Source organism: Hypomesus nipponensis, chromosome 27, assembly GCF_054491055.1.
Source record: "Hypomesus nipponensis isolate SF chromosome 27, ASM5449105v1, whole genome shotgun sequence".
NCBI lineage: Eukaryota > Metazoa > Chordata > Actinopteri > Osmeriformes > Osmeridae > Hypomesus > Hypomesus nipponensis.
This window is the reverse complement of record NC_140387.1, coordinates 762,265-782,475: the sequence shown is the minus strand read 5'-3', so window position 1 is coordinate 782,475 and position 20,211 is coordinate 762,265. Positions and strand designations below refer to the sequence as shown.

The 20,211-nt window shown below is 44.5% G+C and overlaps 2 protein-coding genes across 2 annotated transcripts in view; both read right to left on the bottom strand.

Annotated features, from left to right (window-relative positions):
- Positions 1 to 3,123: 3,123 nt before the first annotated feature.
- Positions 3,124 to 20,211, bottom strand: part of LOC146220223 (TNF receptor-associated factor 2-like) — a 30,402-nt gene continuing 13,314 nt past the window's right edge. The window contains exons 2-7 of the mRNA XM_084694131.1: positions 7,937 to 8,011; positions 6,939 to 7,169; positions 6,477 to 6,602; positions 5,999 to 6,176; positions 5,470 to 5,618; positions 3,124 to 5,352 (exon numbers count right to left, since the gene is read on the bottom strand). Coding sequence (XP_084550257.1) covers positions 5,134 to 5,352; positions 5,470 to 5,618; positions 5,999 to 6,176; positions 6,477 to 6,602; positions 6,939 to 7,169; positions 7,937 to 8,011 — 978 coding nt within the window. The 3' untranslated portion in view covers positions 3,124 to 5,133. The remainder of the gene's footprint in view (positions 5,353 to 5,469; positions 5,619 to 5,998; positions 6,177 to 6,476; positions 6,603 to 6,938; positions 7,170 to 7,936; positions 8,012 to 20,211) is intronic.
- On the bottom strand, positions 14,125 to 18,528 carry LOC146220225 (interferon-induced very large GTPase 1-like). Its single transcript, XM_084694081.1, has one exon. The coding sequence runs from the start codon at positions 18,511 to 18,513 to the stop codon at positions 14,125 to 14,127; it is 4,389 nt and encodes a 1,462-aa protein (XP_084550207.1). The 5' UTR covers positions 18,514 to 18,528.

The window sequence follows — 20,211 nt, the reverse complement described above, 5'->3', positions numbered from 1 at the left end:
CCTTATTTCTTGTGTGTTTTTGTTTTAAGGCTTTCAAACCACTCGTGCACGTAAGCACCAGTGTTTACAGTGTATCTTAGACGTTGTTATATACGTTAGAATGTGTTTGTGGGTCGGTGAGGTCATGATGGGAGGAGCTTTGGAGAGGTCAGAGTTCAGACTGGTCTCTCAGAGAACATCGATCCTTTTCACTTTGTTTCACATCACAGCGTTCTGTCTGGGAGACACAGCTTAAACTGCCATGTTTGTCTGATTCATATTAAACTGGTTTGTCTTAAATACCCAGAACTGTGTGTGGTTATAAGAGGTTTCATAGCCCTTCGTCTGAATATTCCTAAAGTGAAACTAATAAATGTCCAGAAAACTGGTAACCTTGGTGTTTTGAGGAATTGCACAGAAATAGTATAATTTTTTATGATTTGTTAACAATGTGTTTAATTCCATGTGTTGCATCAGTTTCTCACATAATTCTGACATGAAATCACAATAAGGCTGTGGTACTTTGGTTATTTATCAATGAAAGACAATCTTTGTCTCTCTGTTCAGAGCTGCATATTCTGTGTCAATTAAAACAACTTTCCTCCATTTAGAAAAAAAAGAAAAAAAGAAATGACCATTGTTTTGTTTTTTACGGAACACAAGTTTATTTGATCTCTTAAGAGTAATAATGTCTGGCTATAAGATCATATAACAGTAGCATGAGCTAAGCTGATAGCATATTCCTACATGTGTGACCAACATATAATATTCATTCAAAATGGCCGACATCATCTCTGTCTCTTGACGTTTATCCTCATAGATATAAACTATGTAATATAATATCATCTTTCTGTGGTCGGACTCCCTTCTCTGAGACTTCAAGGTATGTTGTTCAGAGCAAACACATGTCTCTACATTTAGTTATAGGTTCACTTTTTGTTCCAAATCCAAACATTGACGTGGTATTCATTTAGCAGACACTTATCCAAAGCTATAGCTTATAGGCTACATAGTTTTTATTGAAAGTAGGCCTAGGCCTACACCAGAAGATCAAGGCTCAGAAGTGCAGAGTTATAACATTATTTATGTGATCAGAGTCAAGGACTGATTTGTATTTACCAGGCACAGTGCAAAGTCACAGTGCAAAAATATTTATATTTCAATTACCATCGAACAATAACATCTCAATTATAATGTTACATGGCGACCCTAGACTGCCTACAGTTGTGACGTTCCTTTTTGTCACATTAAGACAGCTAAAATCATGAACAGCTAGCTTGTGCTAGTCATTTATTCAACAACCTTGACATCTCTTCATGTCTTCCTAGTTAACATAGATGTCCAGACATTTATTTCTGACCACTCGAAAAAGTAATCTCACAATTTAAACTGAATATCATCAACAACAACAATATCCATCTTACTGACTCATTTCAGGCCATAAACTGTGATATGAAAAGTATTTTCTGGTAGATATCCACTAATGTTCTTCCTTCACGGCCTGTATTCACAGTTCAATAATCATGACAAACAAGTGATTCATTACAAGTAGTTATAATAGTGGTATGTATTTCATGGTCATGGTTTGTCCAATACTTTCTGGTTTGTCCAATACTTTCACCTTTGCCAGCAAATGTCAATACTTTTTGCTGTGCTGTGAAAGTCTGTCTGCAACAGCATGGCTGAATGTTGCAAGAAGGGAAGAGAGTCTATTTTGGGATGTCCACCTTCTCCCCACATGATTCCCATAACCACTGCCATGTCCCTGCCCTGGTTACTGGAACACAGGTGGGCGCTGAACACTGAACTGGAACACAGGTGGGCGCTGAACACTGAACTGGAACACAGGTGGGCGCTGAACACTGAACTGGAACACAGGTGGGCGCTGAACACTGAACTGGAACACAGGTGGGCGCTGAACACTGAACTGGAACACAGGTGGGCGCTGAACACTGAACTGGAACACAGGTGGGCGCTGAACACTGAACTGGAACACAGGTGGGCGCTGAACACTGAACTGGAACACAGGTGGGCGCTGAACACTGAACTGGAACACAGGTGGGCGCTGAACACTGAACTGGAACACAGGTGGGCGCTGAACACTGAACTGGAACACAGGTGGGCGCTGAACACTGAACTGGAACACAGGTGGGCGCTGAACACTGAACTGGAACACAGGTGGGCGCTGAACACTGAACTGGAACACCATCAGATGTATTCAGTCACAACAAAGGCACTCACACACACACTTACTTTCTACTGTAACAAGCTTCTGCACCCTTCCACCTCCTTCCCCCTACATGCCCCATCCCTGCACTGTACTCAGGCATGCCCCCCCCCCCCCTGTAATGGCATTTGTTGACATAGTTGCAATATCTATGTTTCTTTAAGCTGTAAAAAGTAAGTTCCTTTGTTATAGACAGTCGAATGTAAGAAACTGAGGCTCTGTGGTGTGGTTTACTCTGTAGAAGGGACACTCAGATTGTCTTAAGGCATTTATGGTGTTTATGATACCTAACTAAGAGCCAGAGGGTCTTAGTTGGGTCTGGGGGTTGGGGAGATTGTTATCTCAGTTGAGCGAGCTGACCTAACCTTTTGGCCAAGGAGATGGCCAAGGCAGACATCCTGTTTGTGTATCATTAACCATCTCCAGAACTGTGGGACACTTGGTATGTCAAACTGTCACTGAGCAGTGCTGGCCAATCACAGAGACTGCTATATTGATGGATTGACCATCAGAAGAATCTTTGTTCTAAGTTTATATTCGGCAGGGTTTTAGGGTAGTTCTTCACCACTCTTATGAACGATCTGTGTGAATAGCACCTCCTTCATTAATGACTGATCAGCAAAGCTTTGTTTACTCTTAAGTTTGCGCAAACTAAATAAATTATATTGAAACCGCATACTTTGCCTATTCAGATGTACACAGTGCCACTTGAATTCTGCCTTTACACCCCCCACATGCACCATCCCTGCACTGCACTCAGACATCCATAATGTCCTCCTTCCTGACAGACTTTCATGCAACATTGACAACTTTCAATAAATGAAACTTGTATTCCTACTGTTTAATGTTAAACATGAATCACGCTGCCATAAAGGAAATCCCTGATGAGCACCATGCATAGAATCACCAAGTCAACATACCATATATCTTTTTAATAATGATCGTAAGCAACTAGTATAACAAGCATAATGTAATGAAAGACATGATAAAACATTCACACATCAATAGAGCCAAATCATATTCACAAGAAAGATTTATACAGGTGTATGCAACAAGATGTCTAAATAAATAAACATTATGCTGCATTACGAGTTATCATCTTACACACCCAAGCTATGTCAAAGTGCTATAGATAATAATAGATTACAACAAATCAAGATGGATAGATATGGTATAAGAACTTATATATATAAAGCCTACTTATAGGGAGTTTTGTTACAAGTGTTAGCTACTTATTACACAAATAGGCTGCATTAATATTCATCATATATTTATTATAATAATAATAATATTTAGCTAGTTATAATATATTAATCATGTGACCACCTCCACACACCTGTATGTGTGTATTATATACACATAGTTGTATAACTGGGTATGTATGCTTCAGTCATATTTATTAATTTACTTGTTTATTTAGCCGGCTAATAGGCATGGTTACTGTAGCACTAACTAGCCTACTGTACAGTAGTCAAAGAAAACTGTACAGTAAACTACTTGACACTATGTAATGCAGGCCAATGCTACTCAAGATACACTCTAAAGTACCCAGGTAGGAGAGTTGGGATGAATATGAAAGTGGAGACACATTGACAGACTTTACCAGAGCCTTTGCGTTTTGTTTGTTTCAAGGAATGACAGTGCCTTGTCTAGCTAGCTAGTTCACTTTGAGCAAATTTCAGGTTACAATGCTATGGGTGATGGGTTGCCGTTTGTTGAAATAACAACTTCCGCGTTGTGACGACGGCGTTGTCTCAACATCGACATATTCAACCTGGAGCCTCGCGGATACCAGGGTACCTAGGCAGCCTTGCCACAGGGCCAGCCCAGGAACCATCCCTCATCCACCGAACGGACGCAGGCTACAGCGTGATCATTCAACATCTTTGCTGATCTCATGCCTGTTACGAGGAGGTGCACAGGCGGGTTGGGTAGCCTACATCATGCATCATTCTCTTGTTCTAGAGCCAGTAAGATTCAGAAGATTATTGAGGGACTGGAAACCACATTCTGTACGTTAACAACCCTAGGCTTTAGAGTGAAGTTGGAAACCGATGGTTATTTGATGTTGAAGTCAGATGGTCTGACTTCAACAGCTGATGTTTGTTTTTATGAGGTGGGCTAAATGTGTTTGATTGTAGAAGCCCCACACTCAACCTTCCTCCTTTTCCGGGCTAAGGACCGGCTATTTTTTTTAGCTGCAGTAATAACTCCTTTACATATTATCTACTTTAAATGATTTAAGACTCAATCACCATTTAAACCTTCATCTTTGTCACTGTTCATCTTGGTTTCTTTCTACCTCTTTTCTGTTTGTTCGTTCCAACCCCAGCTACCGAACTTTCTACATATGGTCCTTCCTTCTCTCCCACCTCCATTCCATCCATCCTACTAACTTCCCATATTCCTTTTAGAAAAATCATATGTTTATCGTTCAGCCACCACATAGCTGTTGTTTAGAGGCTGAAGTCACTGCAATAGAAATGAGTAACAGGTGTCACACTTACAACCATCAATTCATTTTATATTTAATCTAGGCGGAGTTAAAACATAAGAATCCCTCACACTGTCACAGTGCTGGTCTCACTAAGTCTCTAGGGAGGTCTTCATACTAGAAATAATAAAGATACAAGTTCATGGACTTCCTGTTTGTCGTAATGAACTTCAGGCTTGACCTGGTAGTGAATCCTAATCCTAAACGGTTGTTATTAATGAGGGGTTTGCTGATGCGATACCCCCAACTGCCTCGACGACATCCTGAACATTCTTAGAGCTGACACTGAAGACTGTCGCGCCACGTAAACTTCACAAAGTCCATTTAGCCGGCTAAATAAACCATATAATTGATATCTAATAATAACATCAATAATATAATAATAAGAATAATTCTTTAATTGTTGGATCTTTTATCTCCATAGACTCCGCGTCTACAAACCAGTGAGATCGACGATGGCCTTGATGAAGATGGTGTCGTCCCGGAGGTACGAGCTTTTGCCCGTCAGTTTGGCCAGCGGGCAGAAGAGCGGGCAGCCGCTGGCGATGTTCATCTCGCTGACGGGCCGCTGGAAGGACGTGGAGCTGACGTCCGGCCGGAACGCGTCGATGATGTGCTCCCTGTTGTTCTGATCTAGCAACATCAGGGTCACCTGGGAGGCAGCAGAAACACTGTTACACACACACTGATCCTGGACTCTGACCACTGAAACACTGTTAGAACTAAGCTCTTCTGATCCTGGGTCTCCTGCCGTGCTTGTGGTCCTCACCTTCTGACTGAAGGGCCATTTGAGCAGAGCGTCACACTTGCCCCTCATGACCACGAAGAAGAGAGAGAGGTGAGTCCCTCGGCCTGTCCCATCTCCGTTCAGGTACAGCCTCAGACACATCTTGTACCCATATTTACTGGAGTAGAAAGCTGCACAGGAGGAGCGGGGAGGAGAGGGGTGGGGGAGAGGGAGAGGAGGAGAGGGGTGGGGGAGAGGGAGAGGGAGAGGAGGAGAGGGGTGGGGGAGAGGGAAGGAGAGGGAGAGGGAGGTCAATCAAGTCAGACATATAAGGAAACACGGTGAGTCAAACTGAAGACTTGTAGAGGCCATGTGTCACATTTAACCTACAGAGTTCTCAGAGTTCATGTCTGCATCAAAATTCAAAAAGTTCAAACTCCAGGATGTGGAGACCTGTTGAACTAGGTCAGTTCATTTCCTCAACTGTCACAGGAAGGCCTTTGAGAACATGACAGCAGAGAGACCTGCTCTCACCTGGAGAGAACATGACAGCAGAGAGACCGGCTCTCACCTGGAGAGAACATGGCAGGCATCCTCCCGGCTGTGGCGTCCTGCCTGCGCTTGGCGAAGTCGGAGATCTTCCAGACGAACACGCCGTCGTAGGTGCAGTGTTGCAGCTCCCGCAGGATGCGCTCGCTGTCGGCCAGCTGCAGCTCTCTGGTGTTCAGGGTCCTCTCCAGCTGGTGCACCTGGAGGAACAAGTACCTGGTCACCACACCTGGCTCGATGATGTCTCAGTGTTTACAGTGTCACTGTGGACAGGTCGTCAGTAAAGCTTCCAGATGGGAGTTTCCCAGCAGTCTTTTTTAAACCCACTGATTCAACTCAGAGAACAATCAGAAGGATTTAGTGTGTCATTACTGGAGCAGGGAGAGCTTCCTGTGGATCTATACTAACAGGACGTACATCCTCTGTACTGGGAGGTTCTACGCCAGCCTGGGGGGCAGCTTTCAGCCAGGGGGGGGGGGGGGGCAGAGGGGGAGGGTTACCTTGCCGCTCAGGGCCTCGATCTTGTCCTGGTCGAGGCGGTGCTGACGTGAGGCAGCCTCCAGGGACAGGGCGCTTCTCTCCACCTCCCTGTTCAGCACCGTCACTATGTTCTCCAACGCCACCACCTACACAACACAGCTCAGCGGTTAGAGCATCTGACTACAAGACAACAGAATCCCAGGTTCGAATCCAGCTTCAGGGCTCCTTTTCTGCATGTGTTCCCTTCTCTTCCCCTGCCTGCATTTCCTGTCACACTTAGAACTGTCCAAAACAGCATGAAAAATGACAACAAATATTATGTTTTGAAATCATAAAAAGGAAAGGGCCCACAACACAACAACTGTCTGGGCTTTCAGGACAACTTGTTATGTCAGTTCTGTGTATTTTCTCAACTCCAATTTACTTTTACCACGATTGTTATTATTATGACATCTTTTCTCTAAAGAGCAGCAGTGACCCACCTTGGTCTCCAGGCTGACAGAGTGCCCGGCGGAGGCCCCGGCCCCGGCCCCGGCCGAGCCTCCCTCCTCGGGGGCCCGGTAGAGGCCCAGCCCGGAGTCCTCCTGCCACTCTCCCGGCCCCGGGGCCTCAGCACGCGGCCGCAGCAGAGACAGCACCATGGCCAGCAGCAGACGCAGGTGCTCCAGCACACTGCCCTGCTCGTGGTCACCCAGGGTCTTCCCGTTCTCCATCTGGGGGGAGGGGAGAGAGAGGGAGGGAGAGGAGAGAGAGGGAGAGAGAGAGAGAGAGAGGGGGAGGGAGAGGATCACGGTCACATTTGTGCTCATTACCCTGCATCACCACTAGATGTCTCTATTTGGAGACGGCTTCATCCACTTCATGGAGACCATTATTATTATTATTATTATATTTTGGAAACTTGTGGCCAGGGCACATGACTGATGTCTTTATTCAGCTTTGTTGCTATGTTGCTATTATGTCTAACTATAGACCAGACTGCATCAGCCTGTTCATCACAAGACTGTGACACAGATGAGTTATTGTTGAAACATCACTCAGGGTATGAGTATGTGGTGTCACTGTAGACTAAATAACGTAGATAAAAGTAGGTAGCGTTATCTTCCAGGCCAAGGGAACATGACAGCTTCTTATCAGGTTACAGCTCTGTACTGTTTCTTGCTGTGCATCAAGGTTTCTTTATTGGTTATCAAGTTCAACAAACATCAAAATAAGAAACATTATAGTACAAAAATGTTATTAAAATATAGGGACTCCCAAGAGGGTCATGACAAAGTGCTTTTACACACACATGCACACACACACACACACACACACACACACATCCTCAAACACACACCCTTGTGATGACTGTGCAAGGCTTTCCTCTGAGCACTAATCAAGGGTGTAGATTTCATTAAACATGGGTGAGACATGTGAAAACAAACCTACGCCCTGCTCCTAATGCACCATGCCTGGGAGAGTTCAGAAAAGTACCCACCACTGTCTTGCAGCCAACCTCGCTGAAAGGACATCCGCTCTTAGACTTAGCACAGCTCCTGGCATGGTCACTCATCTACAGGGGTCACAGAACAGAAAGTAAAAGGCTAGGACAGCTAAGAAGTGTCTCATAAACACCCCTCATCTCAAAAGTGAAAGAAGATAAGCTACTCAAATAGATACTCAAAGCAGTAAATCTCCTTGAATGTGTAACCATCTATTACAACTAGCTCTATTATACAAGAAATACAACGTTGACTTCTAAAAATGAAAGTGTTGAACCCCACACACCCTGCAAGATAACGTCAGTTTAGCCTTGTATAAAGTATGAACACTCGGGCGCCAGTTGGCTGGCTGATAAGATCAACTATGGTACATTCACAAGTTCAGTAACACATCAGCAATTCAATAATGATATGTTTTTATTGAAGTAGGGCTGGTAGCAGAGCCAAGCCCAATTTAATGGAGGAGGCTGGTAGCAGATCCAGGCCTGGTGCTTGTAGCAGAGCTAGGCCTGGTGCTTGTAGCAGAGCTAGACCTGGTGCTTGTAGCAGAGCTAGGCCTGGTGCATGTAGCAGAGCTAGGCCTGGTGCTTGTAGCAGAGCTAGGCCTGGTGCTTGTAGCAGAGCTAGGCCTGGTGCTTGTAGCAGAGCTAGGCCTGGGGTCCTGAGAGGACGAGAGTGTGAATACTGGGATGCACGGGAATTAATGATGATTTGAAGGGTGCATGCATAGTTACCAGGCATTGAACTCAGGGTGTGGGGGAGAGTCCTAGTGGGTCACGACCGAGCAGCAGTTCGAGCAGATCCCCCGGGAAGCCTGGATAGACCACAGGGAGAAGCAGAGAAGCCTGGATAGATGCAGGGAGAAGCAGAGAAGCCTGGATAGATGCAGGGAGAAGCAGAGAAGCCTGGATAGAGGACAGGGAGAAGCAGAGAAGCCTGGATAGAGGACAGGGAGAAGCAGAGAAGCCTGGATAGACGACAGGGAGAAGCAGAAGCCTGGATAGAGGACAGGGAGAAGCAGAGAAGCCTGGATAGAGGACAGGGAGAAGCAGAGAAGCCTGGATAGACGACAGGGAGAAGCAGAAGCCTGGATAGAGGACAGGGAGAAGCAGAGAAGCCTGGATAGACCACAGGGAGAAGCAGAGAAGCCTGGATAGAGGACAGGGAGAAGCAGAGAAGGCTGGATAGATGACAGGGAGAAGCAGAGAAGCCTGGATAGAGGACAGGGAGAAGCAGAGAAGCCTGGATAGACCACAGGGAGAAGCAGAGAAGGCTGGATAGACCACAGGGAGAAGCAGAGAAGCCTGGATAGAGGACAGGGAGAAGCAGAGAAGCCTGGATAGAAGACAGGGAGAAGCAGAGAAGCCTGGATAGACCACAGGGAGAAGCAGAGAAGCCTGGATAGATGCAGGGAGAAGCAGAGAAGCCTGGATAGATGCAGGGAGAAGCAGAGAAGCCTGGATAGACCACAGGGAGAAGCAGAGAAGCCTGGATAGACCACAGGGAGAAGCAGAGAAGCCTGGATAGAAGACAGGCAGAAGCAGAGAAGCCTGGATAGATGCAGGGAGAAGCAGAGAAGCCTGGATAGATGCAGGGAGAAGCAGAGAAGCCTGGATAGATGCAGGGAGAAGCAGAGAAGCCTGGATAGACCACAGGGAGAAGCAGAGAAGCCTGGATAGAGGACAGGGAGAAGCAGAGAAGCCTGGATAGAGGACAGGGAGAAGCAGAGAAGGCTGGATAGACCACAGGGAGAAGCAGAGAAGCCTGGATAGACCACAGGGAGAAGCAGAGAAGGCTGGATAGAGGACAGGGAGAAGCAGAGAAGCCTGGATAGAGGACAGGGAGAAGCAGAGAAGCCTGGATAGACCACAGGGAGAAGCAGAGAAGGCTGGATAGAGGACAGGGAGAAGCAGAGAAGCCTGGATAGAGGACAGGGAGAAGCAGAGAAGCCTGGATAGACCACAGGGAGAAGCAGAGAAGCCTGGATAGAGGACAGGGAGAAGCAGAGAAGCCTGGATAGAGGACAGGGAGAAGCAGAGAAGCCTGGATAGACCACAGGGAGATGCAGGGAGAAGCAGAGAAGCCTGGATAGACGACAGGGAGAAGCAGAGAAGCCTGGATAGAAGACAGGGAGAAGCAGAGAAGCCTGGATAGAAGACAGGGAGAAGCAGAGAAGCCTGGATAGACCACAGGGAGAAGCAGAGAAGCCTGGATAGATGCAGGGAGAAGCAGAGAAGCCTGGATAGAGGACAGGGAGAAGCAGAGAAGCCTGGATAGAGGACAGGGAGAAGCAGAGAAGCCTGGATAGACCACAGGGAGAAGCAGAGAAGCCTGGATAGAGGACAGGGAGAAGCAGAGAAGGCTGGATAGAAGACAGGGAGAAGCAGAGAAGCCTGGATAGACCACAGGGAGAAGCAGAGAAGCCTGGATAGATGACAGGGAGAAGCAGAGAAGCCTGGATAGACCACAGGGAGAAGCAGAGAAGCCTGGATAGACCACAGGGAGAAGCAGAGAAGCCTGGATAGACGACAGGGAGAAGCAGAGAAGCCTGGATAGATGCAGGGAGAAGCAGAGAAGCCTGGATAGATGCAGGGAGAAGCAGAGAAGCCTGGATAGACCACAGGGAGAAGCAGAGAAGCCTGGATAGAGGACAGGGAGAAGCAGAGAAGCCTGGATAGACGACAGGGAGAAGCAGAGAAGCCTGGATAGATGACAGGGAGAAGCAGAGAAGCCTGGATAGATGACAGGGAGAAGCAGAGAAGCCTGGATAGATGACAGGGAGAAGCAGAGAAGCCTGGATAGACCACAGGGAGAAGCAGAGAAGCCTGGATAGACCACAGGGAGAAGCAGAGAAGCCTGGATAGAGGACAGGGAGAAGCAGAGAAGCCTGGATAGATGCAGGGAGAAGCAGAGAAGCCTGGATAGATGCAGGGAGAAGCAGAGAAGCCTGGATAGACCACAGGGAGAAGCAGAGAAGCCTGGATAGAGGACAGGGAGAAGCAGAGAAGGCTGGATAGACCACAGGGAGAAGCAGAGAAGAACGGGAAGGATGGGAGGGTGAAAACAACATTCTTGCACAAGGACCAGGGAAACAGAACTCGTAATTGAAACCGGTGTGTTTCGGTCGCATTCCTCCGTGCTTTCACTGGGCTGATGCGTGTGAGATGATTGGACTGAAGGAGGAGTTTTGGTGCGCTATCTTCCTCCCGAACTTCAGTTAATCTAACTCCATTTATACAAATTAGGCCTTGACAGGAAGGACAAAGAGCTGCAGTGACGCACAAATCCTTTTCCAGAGGGATCTTCTTTTTCCCGCAGTCTTTGCACTGTATGGGAAACTTAATGCATATCTCATCATGGGCCTAAAGTGCCTGTGGCCTGTGTTCACTAGTTAAGAAAACACAAATACATGAATGTTTTTTCTCTAGAGAATATTACAGCCCATGAGAACTGTAATCACAACTGTAACAAATTCCTAAATATATTACTTTCTTCCTCATAATCTTTCTACCCCCCCTCAGGGCGTGGCTGCCAGGGAGTTGGAGCTGGAGGCCAAGGTGGTCCGGATGATGAGTCGTGCCCGCACCAAGCCCCTGGACCCCTCCCTCATCACCCCCTCTGCCCCCGGGGAGGGGGAGGACAAGACCTACCTGCTGTTCACCACCAGCAGCCTCACCTACTCTCCTCACCAGATAGGTAGACCAGCCTCACCTACTCTCCTCACCAGATAGGTAGACCAGCCTCACCTACTCTCCTCACCAGATAGGTAGACCAGCCTCACCTACTCTCCTCACCAGATAGGTAGACCTGCCTCACCTACTCTCCTCACCAGATAGGTAGAGCAGCCTCACCTACTCTCCTCACCAGATAGGTAGACCAGCCTCACCTACTCTCCTCACCAGATAGGTAGACCAGCCTCACCTACTCTCCTCACCAGATAGGTAGACCAGCCTCACCTACTCCCCTCACCAGATAGGTAGACCAGCCTCACCTACTCTCCTCACCAGATCGGTAGACCAGCCTCACCTACTCTCCTCACCAGATAGGTAGACCAGCCTCACACACCCACACGCACCAGACAGCTAGGGCATCCTACTGGGTTCTGTAAGAGAGACTCATAGCTGGTTCTGTGTGGTTCTGTGTGGTTCTGCGTGGTTCTGCAGGCATCAAGCGGATCCTGCCAGACCAGAGTATATGTAGAATATATATATATATATATATATATATATACAGAGTATATATAGTAGAATATTAGCTATTAGCTGAGTAATGGGTGAAACGGGTGTCAATGTGACTGCATCTGATTGGTTAATAATGTTCTTACGCCAGTATTACATTGTGTTATTGTTTAGACTGATTTAGTAGGCAACTGTGTTTGCCGGTGAGTTTAACAAACTTTATACAATGGTTTTGACAAAATGTGCAACTAATTTTGCTGGCAACAACTGGTTTCTCGTTAGAAATAATATCATTAACTCAACTTGAAAATTCCAGCTAGTCCCAATTTAAATAATAAAGTTGAACAGGCTTTGGCCCTAGCCTGGTCCTAACCAGACCCTCGTACATTTCATTTGTACAGAGGGTCTGGGATCTCTCCATTGAGAAGCGTTAACTTCCTTGAAGGCAGGTCCTCTGTTGAAGTTTAAAACTATTGGATCTGCCCAGAGCCACTCTGATCTGCCATAACCAATCGCAAGCGTTCGCCTTAGCCAACTCCTTCACCACTACTGTAACGGAGCTAGCTGCCGTAGCTGGAAAATCAAACTTTTCCAGAACCCCGTGGGGAGGAGGGCCATAACATCATGGCCACCAACAAAACTCAGCAAGGAATGTTCTTGCTCCGGCTTTAACCTATGGATATTCGGCAGCGTTGCCACAACCGCAGAATAGCTTCGCTCACATCATTCTCCGCCGCCATTACTGAACTACTCAAACTAGTGCAAGACATTAACGTCATCGTTCTCAGCCACTCCCTCTGTTCGCTGATTGGACCTACAAAAAAATTTGTTTCTGAAAACCGACTTCAAAGTCAAACTCCCAGACCTACTACTGAAGCAAAATCAAAATTGAGCGGAAGTACGTAGGAGGGCAGAGCCAGGCTATTTTTGCCCACCACCTACCCGTTATGAACCTCCCTCAGACGGCCGTCCCGAGCGCACCACCCGCAGTGCGCCACTAGAGGGCGCAGTTTAGCTGCTCCTGCGATCATGACGCCCCGTCTGTCAACTCCCCTCGCGGGAGGAGGAGGGGCTGATAACCCACGCAGGGCAGCAAGAATATTCTTATTACATCCCCACATTCCATTTACAGCACTATGAACAAGTCTTAGCACTCAATTGTATTTTTTTCAGTAAAGTAAAAAATGCTTTAAGACAGGAAATATTTATGTTATATTTTTACTATTATTTAGATTCAGAAAAGGGCAATCTGGTTGTTTTCAGCAATTGCACAGAAAAACAAATATATTCTTTGGTGATTTGCAAACAATGTGTTTAATTCCATGTGTTACATCAGTTTCTCACATAAATCTTACATATACAATTTATTACATTACAAGGCTTTGGTTATTTATCCAGGAAGGACAATAATTAAATCTTAAGTATTACCAATAAGGCTGTAGGAAGTTAAACCAGGCTCTCTTTTCAGAGCTGCATAGCCTATTCAGTGTGAATTAACACAAACTTTCCCCCATTTAGAAATAAAAACGTTTTACATAACAAAATGACCATTGTTTCTTTTAAATGGAACACAATTTTCGTTGATTTTCACAAGAGTAATAATGTCTGGATATAAGATAATATTACAGTAGCATAAAATAATCTAGCATATTCCTACCTGTGTGACCAACATATAATATTCATACAAAATGGCCAATATAATCTATGTCTTTTGACATTTATCCTCATACATATAAACTATGTAATATAATATCATCTTTCTGTGGTCGGACTCCCTTCTCTGAGACTTCAAGGTATGTTGTTCACACCAAACACACATCTCTACAGTTAGTTAAAGGTTTACTTTTTGTTCCAAATCCAAACATTTACATGGTATTCATTTAGCAGACACTTATCGAAAGCTAGAATACAAGCTTCCACTCATGGTTAAAAGTAATCTCACAATTTAAACTGAATATCATTACAACAACAACCATCTAACTGTTCTTCTGTATTTGCTGGGACAGTTACTTGAGTTCTTGCAGTGCTGATTCTAGGGTGATAGATTCCCATTCCTTAGGGATGTCATCCTCGCCATCAAACTTTAATCCATTCTTTTCCTCCCATTCAGACTTATATTTACAAAGGAACCATTTCCAGTAACTCTGATTGCTCTCGTCTGCAGTGATGCTCCATTCACTGTATGGTTCACCAGCATCTGCGTAGTTCTTATAGGGACAAACACCAGTAGGACATTTGATTGTAGGCTGACATATGAACAAGGCATTACTGATTACAGCTGTGTTGCAGAAGGCAATTGAAAATCGATCTGTGCCTTCATAATGCATGCCACGTATAGCTTTAGATCGATGAAACATAACACTGTGTTTGCCATCATGGCCAGGGATGGTGTTTGTGCAGATGGCTTTGCAGAATGGGCACTGGGCCCAACATCCTTTGAAATGATCTAACATGTGTTTGGTGACTTGGTTTTTCAAAGTTGCAAAAGACTCTTTTCCTGAATTCTCCTTTTCTTGTTTTTCCATGTTCACTGCCATCTCTTTAATACATGTTGTGATCATGTCTTTGAGTCCTGTCAGGTTCTGTATATCTTCCTTTTCAATGCTTTTCAGATCCTCTCTTTTTATCACCATGTCTTTTTCAAGTTTCTCACAGAAACTGTCAAGCCATGTTTTGGCATTGCCACATTGTGTAACCACTTCTGATGTTACATCTGTATTCACTGTAAGAACCACAGTTTCCAGGTAATGTAGGTTTTCAATAAGCATGTTCTTCATTTTGTCATTTGTACAAAATGTCTCCACGTGTTCTTGGATGAATCTTTCAAAATAGATCTTTGGTTGGTCAATGTATTTCACAAAGTCTTCAAAGATGTTATTTTTGGCAAGATGTTTCAGGATGTGATTCTCCAGACTGGATCTGTTTCCATTAAAGACTGAGTAGTTGCATCTTAATAAATCACTAATCTGAAAACTGGTTTTCAGATTCATTTGCTGTTTGATTGATGGTTCCAGCTGTTTACAGAGGAAATCAGCAAAAATTGTGATGGAGTTTGCTCCTTTGCAATGGTGCTTAAACATCTGAAGGTACTGATCTCGTTTGCTTTTCAAGTATGTTAAAGGATGTATTGTTTCCCTGAATGATGAATGCATTTTCTCAAATGTTGGAACTGCTTTGATACACAGATGAACAGACAGGTCAGTTAGGTATTCTTTTGTGAATTCAACCTTATTGGACTGATTGAAACTGTTTATCTCAATTGTTATGATGCTTAATATTTCATGAATAAAGCCATCATTGAAATCGCTACCTATACCTTCCTTCTCAGTGATATATTTGTTGACACTGTGTGTCACTTGTTGTGTACACTGAATCATGATCTGTTTTAATCTGTCGTCTTTTTTGAACCAACTTTTCACTGTACCCAAAAACGAGTTGCTCAGATGTTTTTTATCATCTAACTTCAACTGGCCCTTTTCATTTAGTATCTTGTCTTTGATGTCCTTTTCTTTTGTAAATTTACCATGTAAGACTACTTCCACAACAGCTCTAACATTAACAGGATCTTTTTGAGTTTTTTCACTTGCCACTTTATTGCTCCAGTCCTTCCAGATTGAGTCAAACTGCTCCTCCATGTTCTTGTCGGTAAGCCTCTTGTTTTTTAGCTTGGATGCCAAGTTTTTGCTTATTTTGAGCAATTCTGCCTCATAGACAGAATTTTTTTGGTCAAGTTCTGATCTGCTTTTCCTCATTGTGATGTCATCTTTGCATTTATTTTGGATGTTTTCAATGAGCTCCTCATTTAGATTTCCCAACCGTTTGTCAATGGTCGCTTTCCATTGTAAAATGATATCTGGGTTTTTGTTTTTCTTGAAGTATGTGTCTATTTCCTCTTTCAAGGGATCGTATACTTGACCCAAATCAACAATCACAGTTTTCTGATCTTTCACGTCCTCAATTCTTTTGTTTTGAAGTTGGTTGTGCAACTTGTTCCCTTCTTCCATGGCATGTTTTCTCAGTTTCCAAGACCAATCACAAAACTTATTTTCCAAATCACTGTACACCATCATTTCGAGTGTATTTCTGAAGCTGAACACAAAGTTTTCCTTCAAAAGACCATTCCATAGGTCACCAATCCGTAGTTTTAGTTTAGATAATGTGGAAAATCTACAGCCTGACCTCCACTGTGCGATGGAGAGCACCTTGTTCTTCAGCTCCTGAACGTTCTGGCTGTAGGAGGGGTTGGGAGGGGCCATCGGGGGGTCTCCCTCTAGAAGGCCCTTGAAGTAGAATATGTGACTTTTTACATCAAACTGGATTATATCACTAAAGCCAGTGACAGAGTCGATTTGCTCCTCTTTTGCTGCAGTTACAGCCATAGCATCTAATTTCCCCAGGAGATTTATTCTTCCCTCCATGTTTTTCTCGCCGGCTGAGGCCTCTGCAACATTCTGGTGCACAAAGATGCAGCTTGGTGTGATTTTAACTTGTTTCATCCTCAAGAATGCCTGGACGCAAATCTGAAGGATGTCGTGCATTTCAGATGGGTTTTCCCCCATGATGTTGATGATGGTGATGTCCCCTATTCCGATAATAAAAGTTGCCAGTTCATTGTCATGACTGAGGGACGTATTAGTGCTGAGCTCTGGTGATCTCAGGCCCTCTGTGTCCACCACCAGAACATACTCATATTTCAGCTGGTCCACTATGGCTGGGTCCACCTTGATTAGCTGCATGAAGGCTCCTCTTGTGCACCTGCCTGCACTCACGGTGAACTGAAGACCAAACATGGCATTCAGTAGTGTGGACTTCCCAGAGCTCTGCAGTCCAAGAACCGACAGCACAAACACCTTCTTGTCTCCAAGTGTTTCAGTAAGACGGTCCAGGACAGCCTGAATCCACAACAGAGGCACGTGGGCCACATCTCCATCCATCAGCTCTAGTGGCAACCCAGACATCAGCATCTCAGCTCCTATTGCAGGAAGAGCCTCTATAAGTTCATTTGTCTCCTTCTGAAGTTTAATTGTAGCCTTGAAAACTTCATACATCTGGCTTATTTCTCTTATGATATGCGGAAGTCCAATTGTGGTAGCATTCATATTGTCAGATATTGTGTTCAGTATTGTTAGCAGCGGATCTGTGTCAGTTGATCCTCCTTTAACCTTGGGGCCACATTTATATGTTTCCCATGTTGAGCGGTACTCATCCTCAAGTCCTGAAAGTGCAGCCATGTTGAATTCGTACAGGAAATTTCTCAGCCACTGCAGTATGTATAATTTTGTCTCTTGTGAATGATTTGGGGATGTTAAACATTTAATAAATGACCTCATAAAATTATTGATCGGTGAAGCTGCCTTAAGTTGATCCTTTCGAATAACGTCCTTCTCACTCTTGATTGTGGCCAACTGACTTTCCAAACGTTTCGCTCCTTCGCATTTCAGACGATACTGATCCTTATCTTTCTGGCACCAATCATGCCACAGCTTTCCTTGGAGAGGTAAAAGTTTCTCCTTGAGACTCGATGATCTTTCCTCCCTCAACAGGGACATCAAAACCTCGGCTTGTTCACAACCATCTCTGCAGGATTCCTTGTCTTCGTCCACTTTAAACTGATGTTTTCTTGCTTCGTCACAAAATAGTTCAATGCTTGTCTTCTTTTTGTACGTGTTGACACAGTGTTGGATGTGTGATATTATTTCTTTGTTCAGCTCAGCCTCATTCCTGTTTTTGGCACCTAATCTCACCCTTGTTGGGTTTTTGGTCGGACATTTTTCCTGTGCGGCGGAAAGGACAATCAGAGGGACAGGAGACTTTGAAAGATTCTGGGAAATGTCTTTGTTTTTATCATCTAAGGGATGTTCTGAAACCAGAACAACATTCACAGTGCTCACTGACTGCATGAATTCAAGTTGCTGTGGATGGTCTCTGGCATCACCATGAAGGTTCAGAAAAGCCACACAATCGTCAAAAATGTCATCTTCCTTCCCCGCTGGACAGTACCAGGCGATCTCCACAACTCCGTCCATGAGGAGACAGTCTCGGGTGCTGCCTTCGGAATGACGATGGAAAAACACACTGTGCTTTTGTTTGCTAATGACACGGTTCAAGATCTGGGACTTGGAAATGGACGACTCTCCCAATCTGATGAAGGATACAACTGGCACTGGTGTATTAAACATGGGTCTGCTCTGGTATTTGCCAGGGCTGTCTGTTTTAGATTTACTTTGCCATGACTTCTTGATGTTCCGAAGAGACCAGAGAGGGAATTCTGTTTCCTGTGTAAAGGGGTTAGGTACCAGCAGGGGCAGGCCAAACTGGCAACTGGAGAGTTTAGAAAATATGTACTGCCTCAAAAAATCATCAGCACAGTGGAAGACAGCCATGTGAACATCCATCGGGTGAATGTGTTGCTCTTCAATGTGTACTTGGATGGTTTCCTCCCAGTTAAAAATATCCTCATTATCATCCTCATCAACAGCATCATGACTCTCTGAGACTGTGACAGTTGGTTCAGGTTTGCAGGACAGAAATCTAGCCCTGTAATCCAACATCATCAGTTTGTACAGATACTGAGAGCTCAGCTCTTTTTCTGTTTTAGGTGGTTTAACATCCTGAGATAAAGCATCGATCACTAGAACATCCCTTTGTTGCATGCGTTTGGGGAGCATGTCGCTTAGACCCAGTTTCTGGAGTAAATTCATACATCTGGTTGTTTTCTCATCATCAACGGCATCTCTTGGTTCCGTCTTCTCATCTTCACGCTTCCTGAGTTTTGCTGGAGGTTCTGGATCTGACATGTTTCCTTTACTACTCTTTGACTTCTTGCCTAAAGAAATAAAAAATACAAGATTACTGACTTTACTTATTGCCTGAAAGACATACTCTGTTTGAACTGCTGCCTTCTATATAGAACAATGAAAGCACGGACAAACAGACTAAAAAACTGTTTTCATCCCAGAGCCATAATCACCCTAAATGCTGCTGTACGTACAAACATTTAAGTGCTATATTTTAAATGTTTATTTGCAATCTTAGGGAGCTGTGCAATAGTGGAATATGATGGATGTGTGTGTGTTTTAAATTATAGGGCCCTATTTTGCACCCAGCGCAATTGACTTAGTCAAGGACGCAAGTGTCATTCCTAGTTTGCACTCGACGCAAAGTCGACTTTTCCCTCCACAGACGCACGTTGGAAAATTAGGGAATGACTTTGCGCTCCAGGGGGCGGTTCAGCGAAAAAAGGAGGCGTGTTCCGGCGCAAACATTCCCTGGTGCTATTTTGCAGTTTCAGTAAAACAATTCCGCCACTGACCAGGAAAAACGTAGTCTAAAGTCAATGGCGTAATATTCAGATGCTATTTTAAGGGCGCAAGCTTGGCCTGTGCGCACTGCTGGCGAAGCCAGGGTCTTCTTCCTGCATCCTGCTCATGTCAATGATTAAAAATATTTTCATGAGAAATCTCTATGTATGTGAACTTGACTTGTAACAACTGTGGCAATTTCCTCGGATGCCTGTTTAACCAAAGGTTAAGGTTTCTTCTCCTATGCCCATCAGAATCAGAATTCGGTTTATTCGCCATGTAGCCTATGTTACACAAACACGCGATTTACTGTGGCAGGAAGGTAAAAACAATAAACATATACGGGTATTTAAGTACAAAAGTACAATAGTTAAACTAATTCTAAGAACTAAACAATTTAAAAAATATATATGTAAAAATAAGAATAATAATTTGAATGAGCAGCATGAGTGGGCAACTTAGTACAATGAGAACTAGGCTCAAAGTCATTTATCCTGCCGGTAAAATAGCAACCACGCTGGAGTCCCGTCCACAAAGTTACTTGCGCTTTGCGTTTTGATACTTGCCTTTCAGATCGTTAAAATAGGGCCCATAGTCTTAGGGCCCTATTTTAACAATCTGAAACGCAAGTATCAAACGCGAATCGCAAGTAACTTTTTGGGCGGGACTCTGGCGCTGTTGCTATTTTACCGGCAGGATAAATGACTCTTGCGCCCGATGCAAATGTAAAATGGGTTGGTCTGAAGTAGCTACATTACTAATAGGTGTGGTTTGGGCCTAACGTGCAATAAA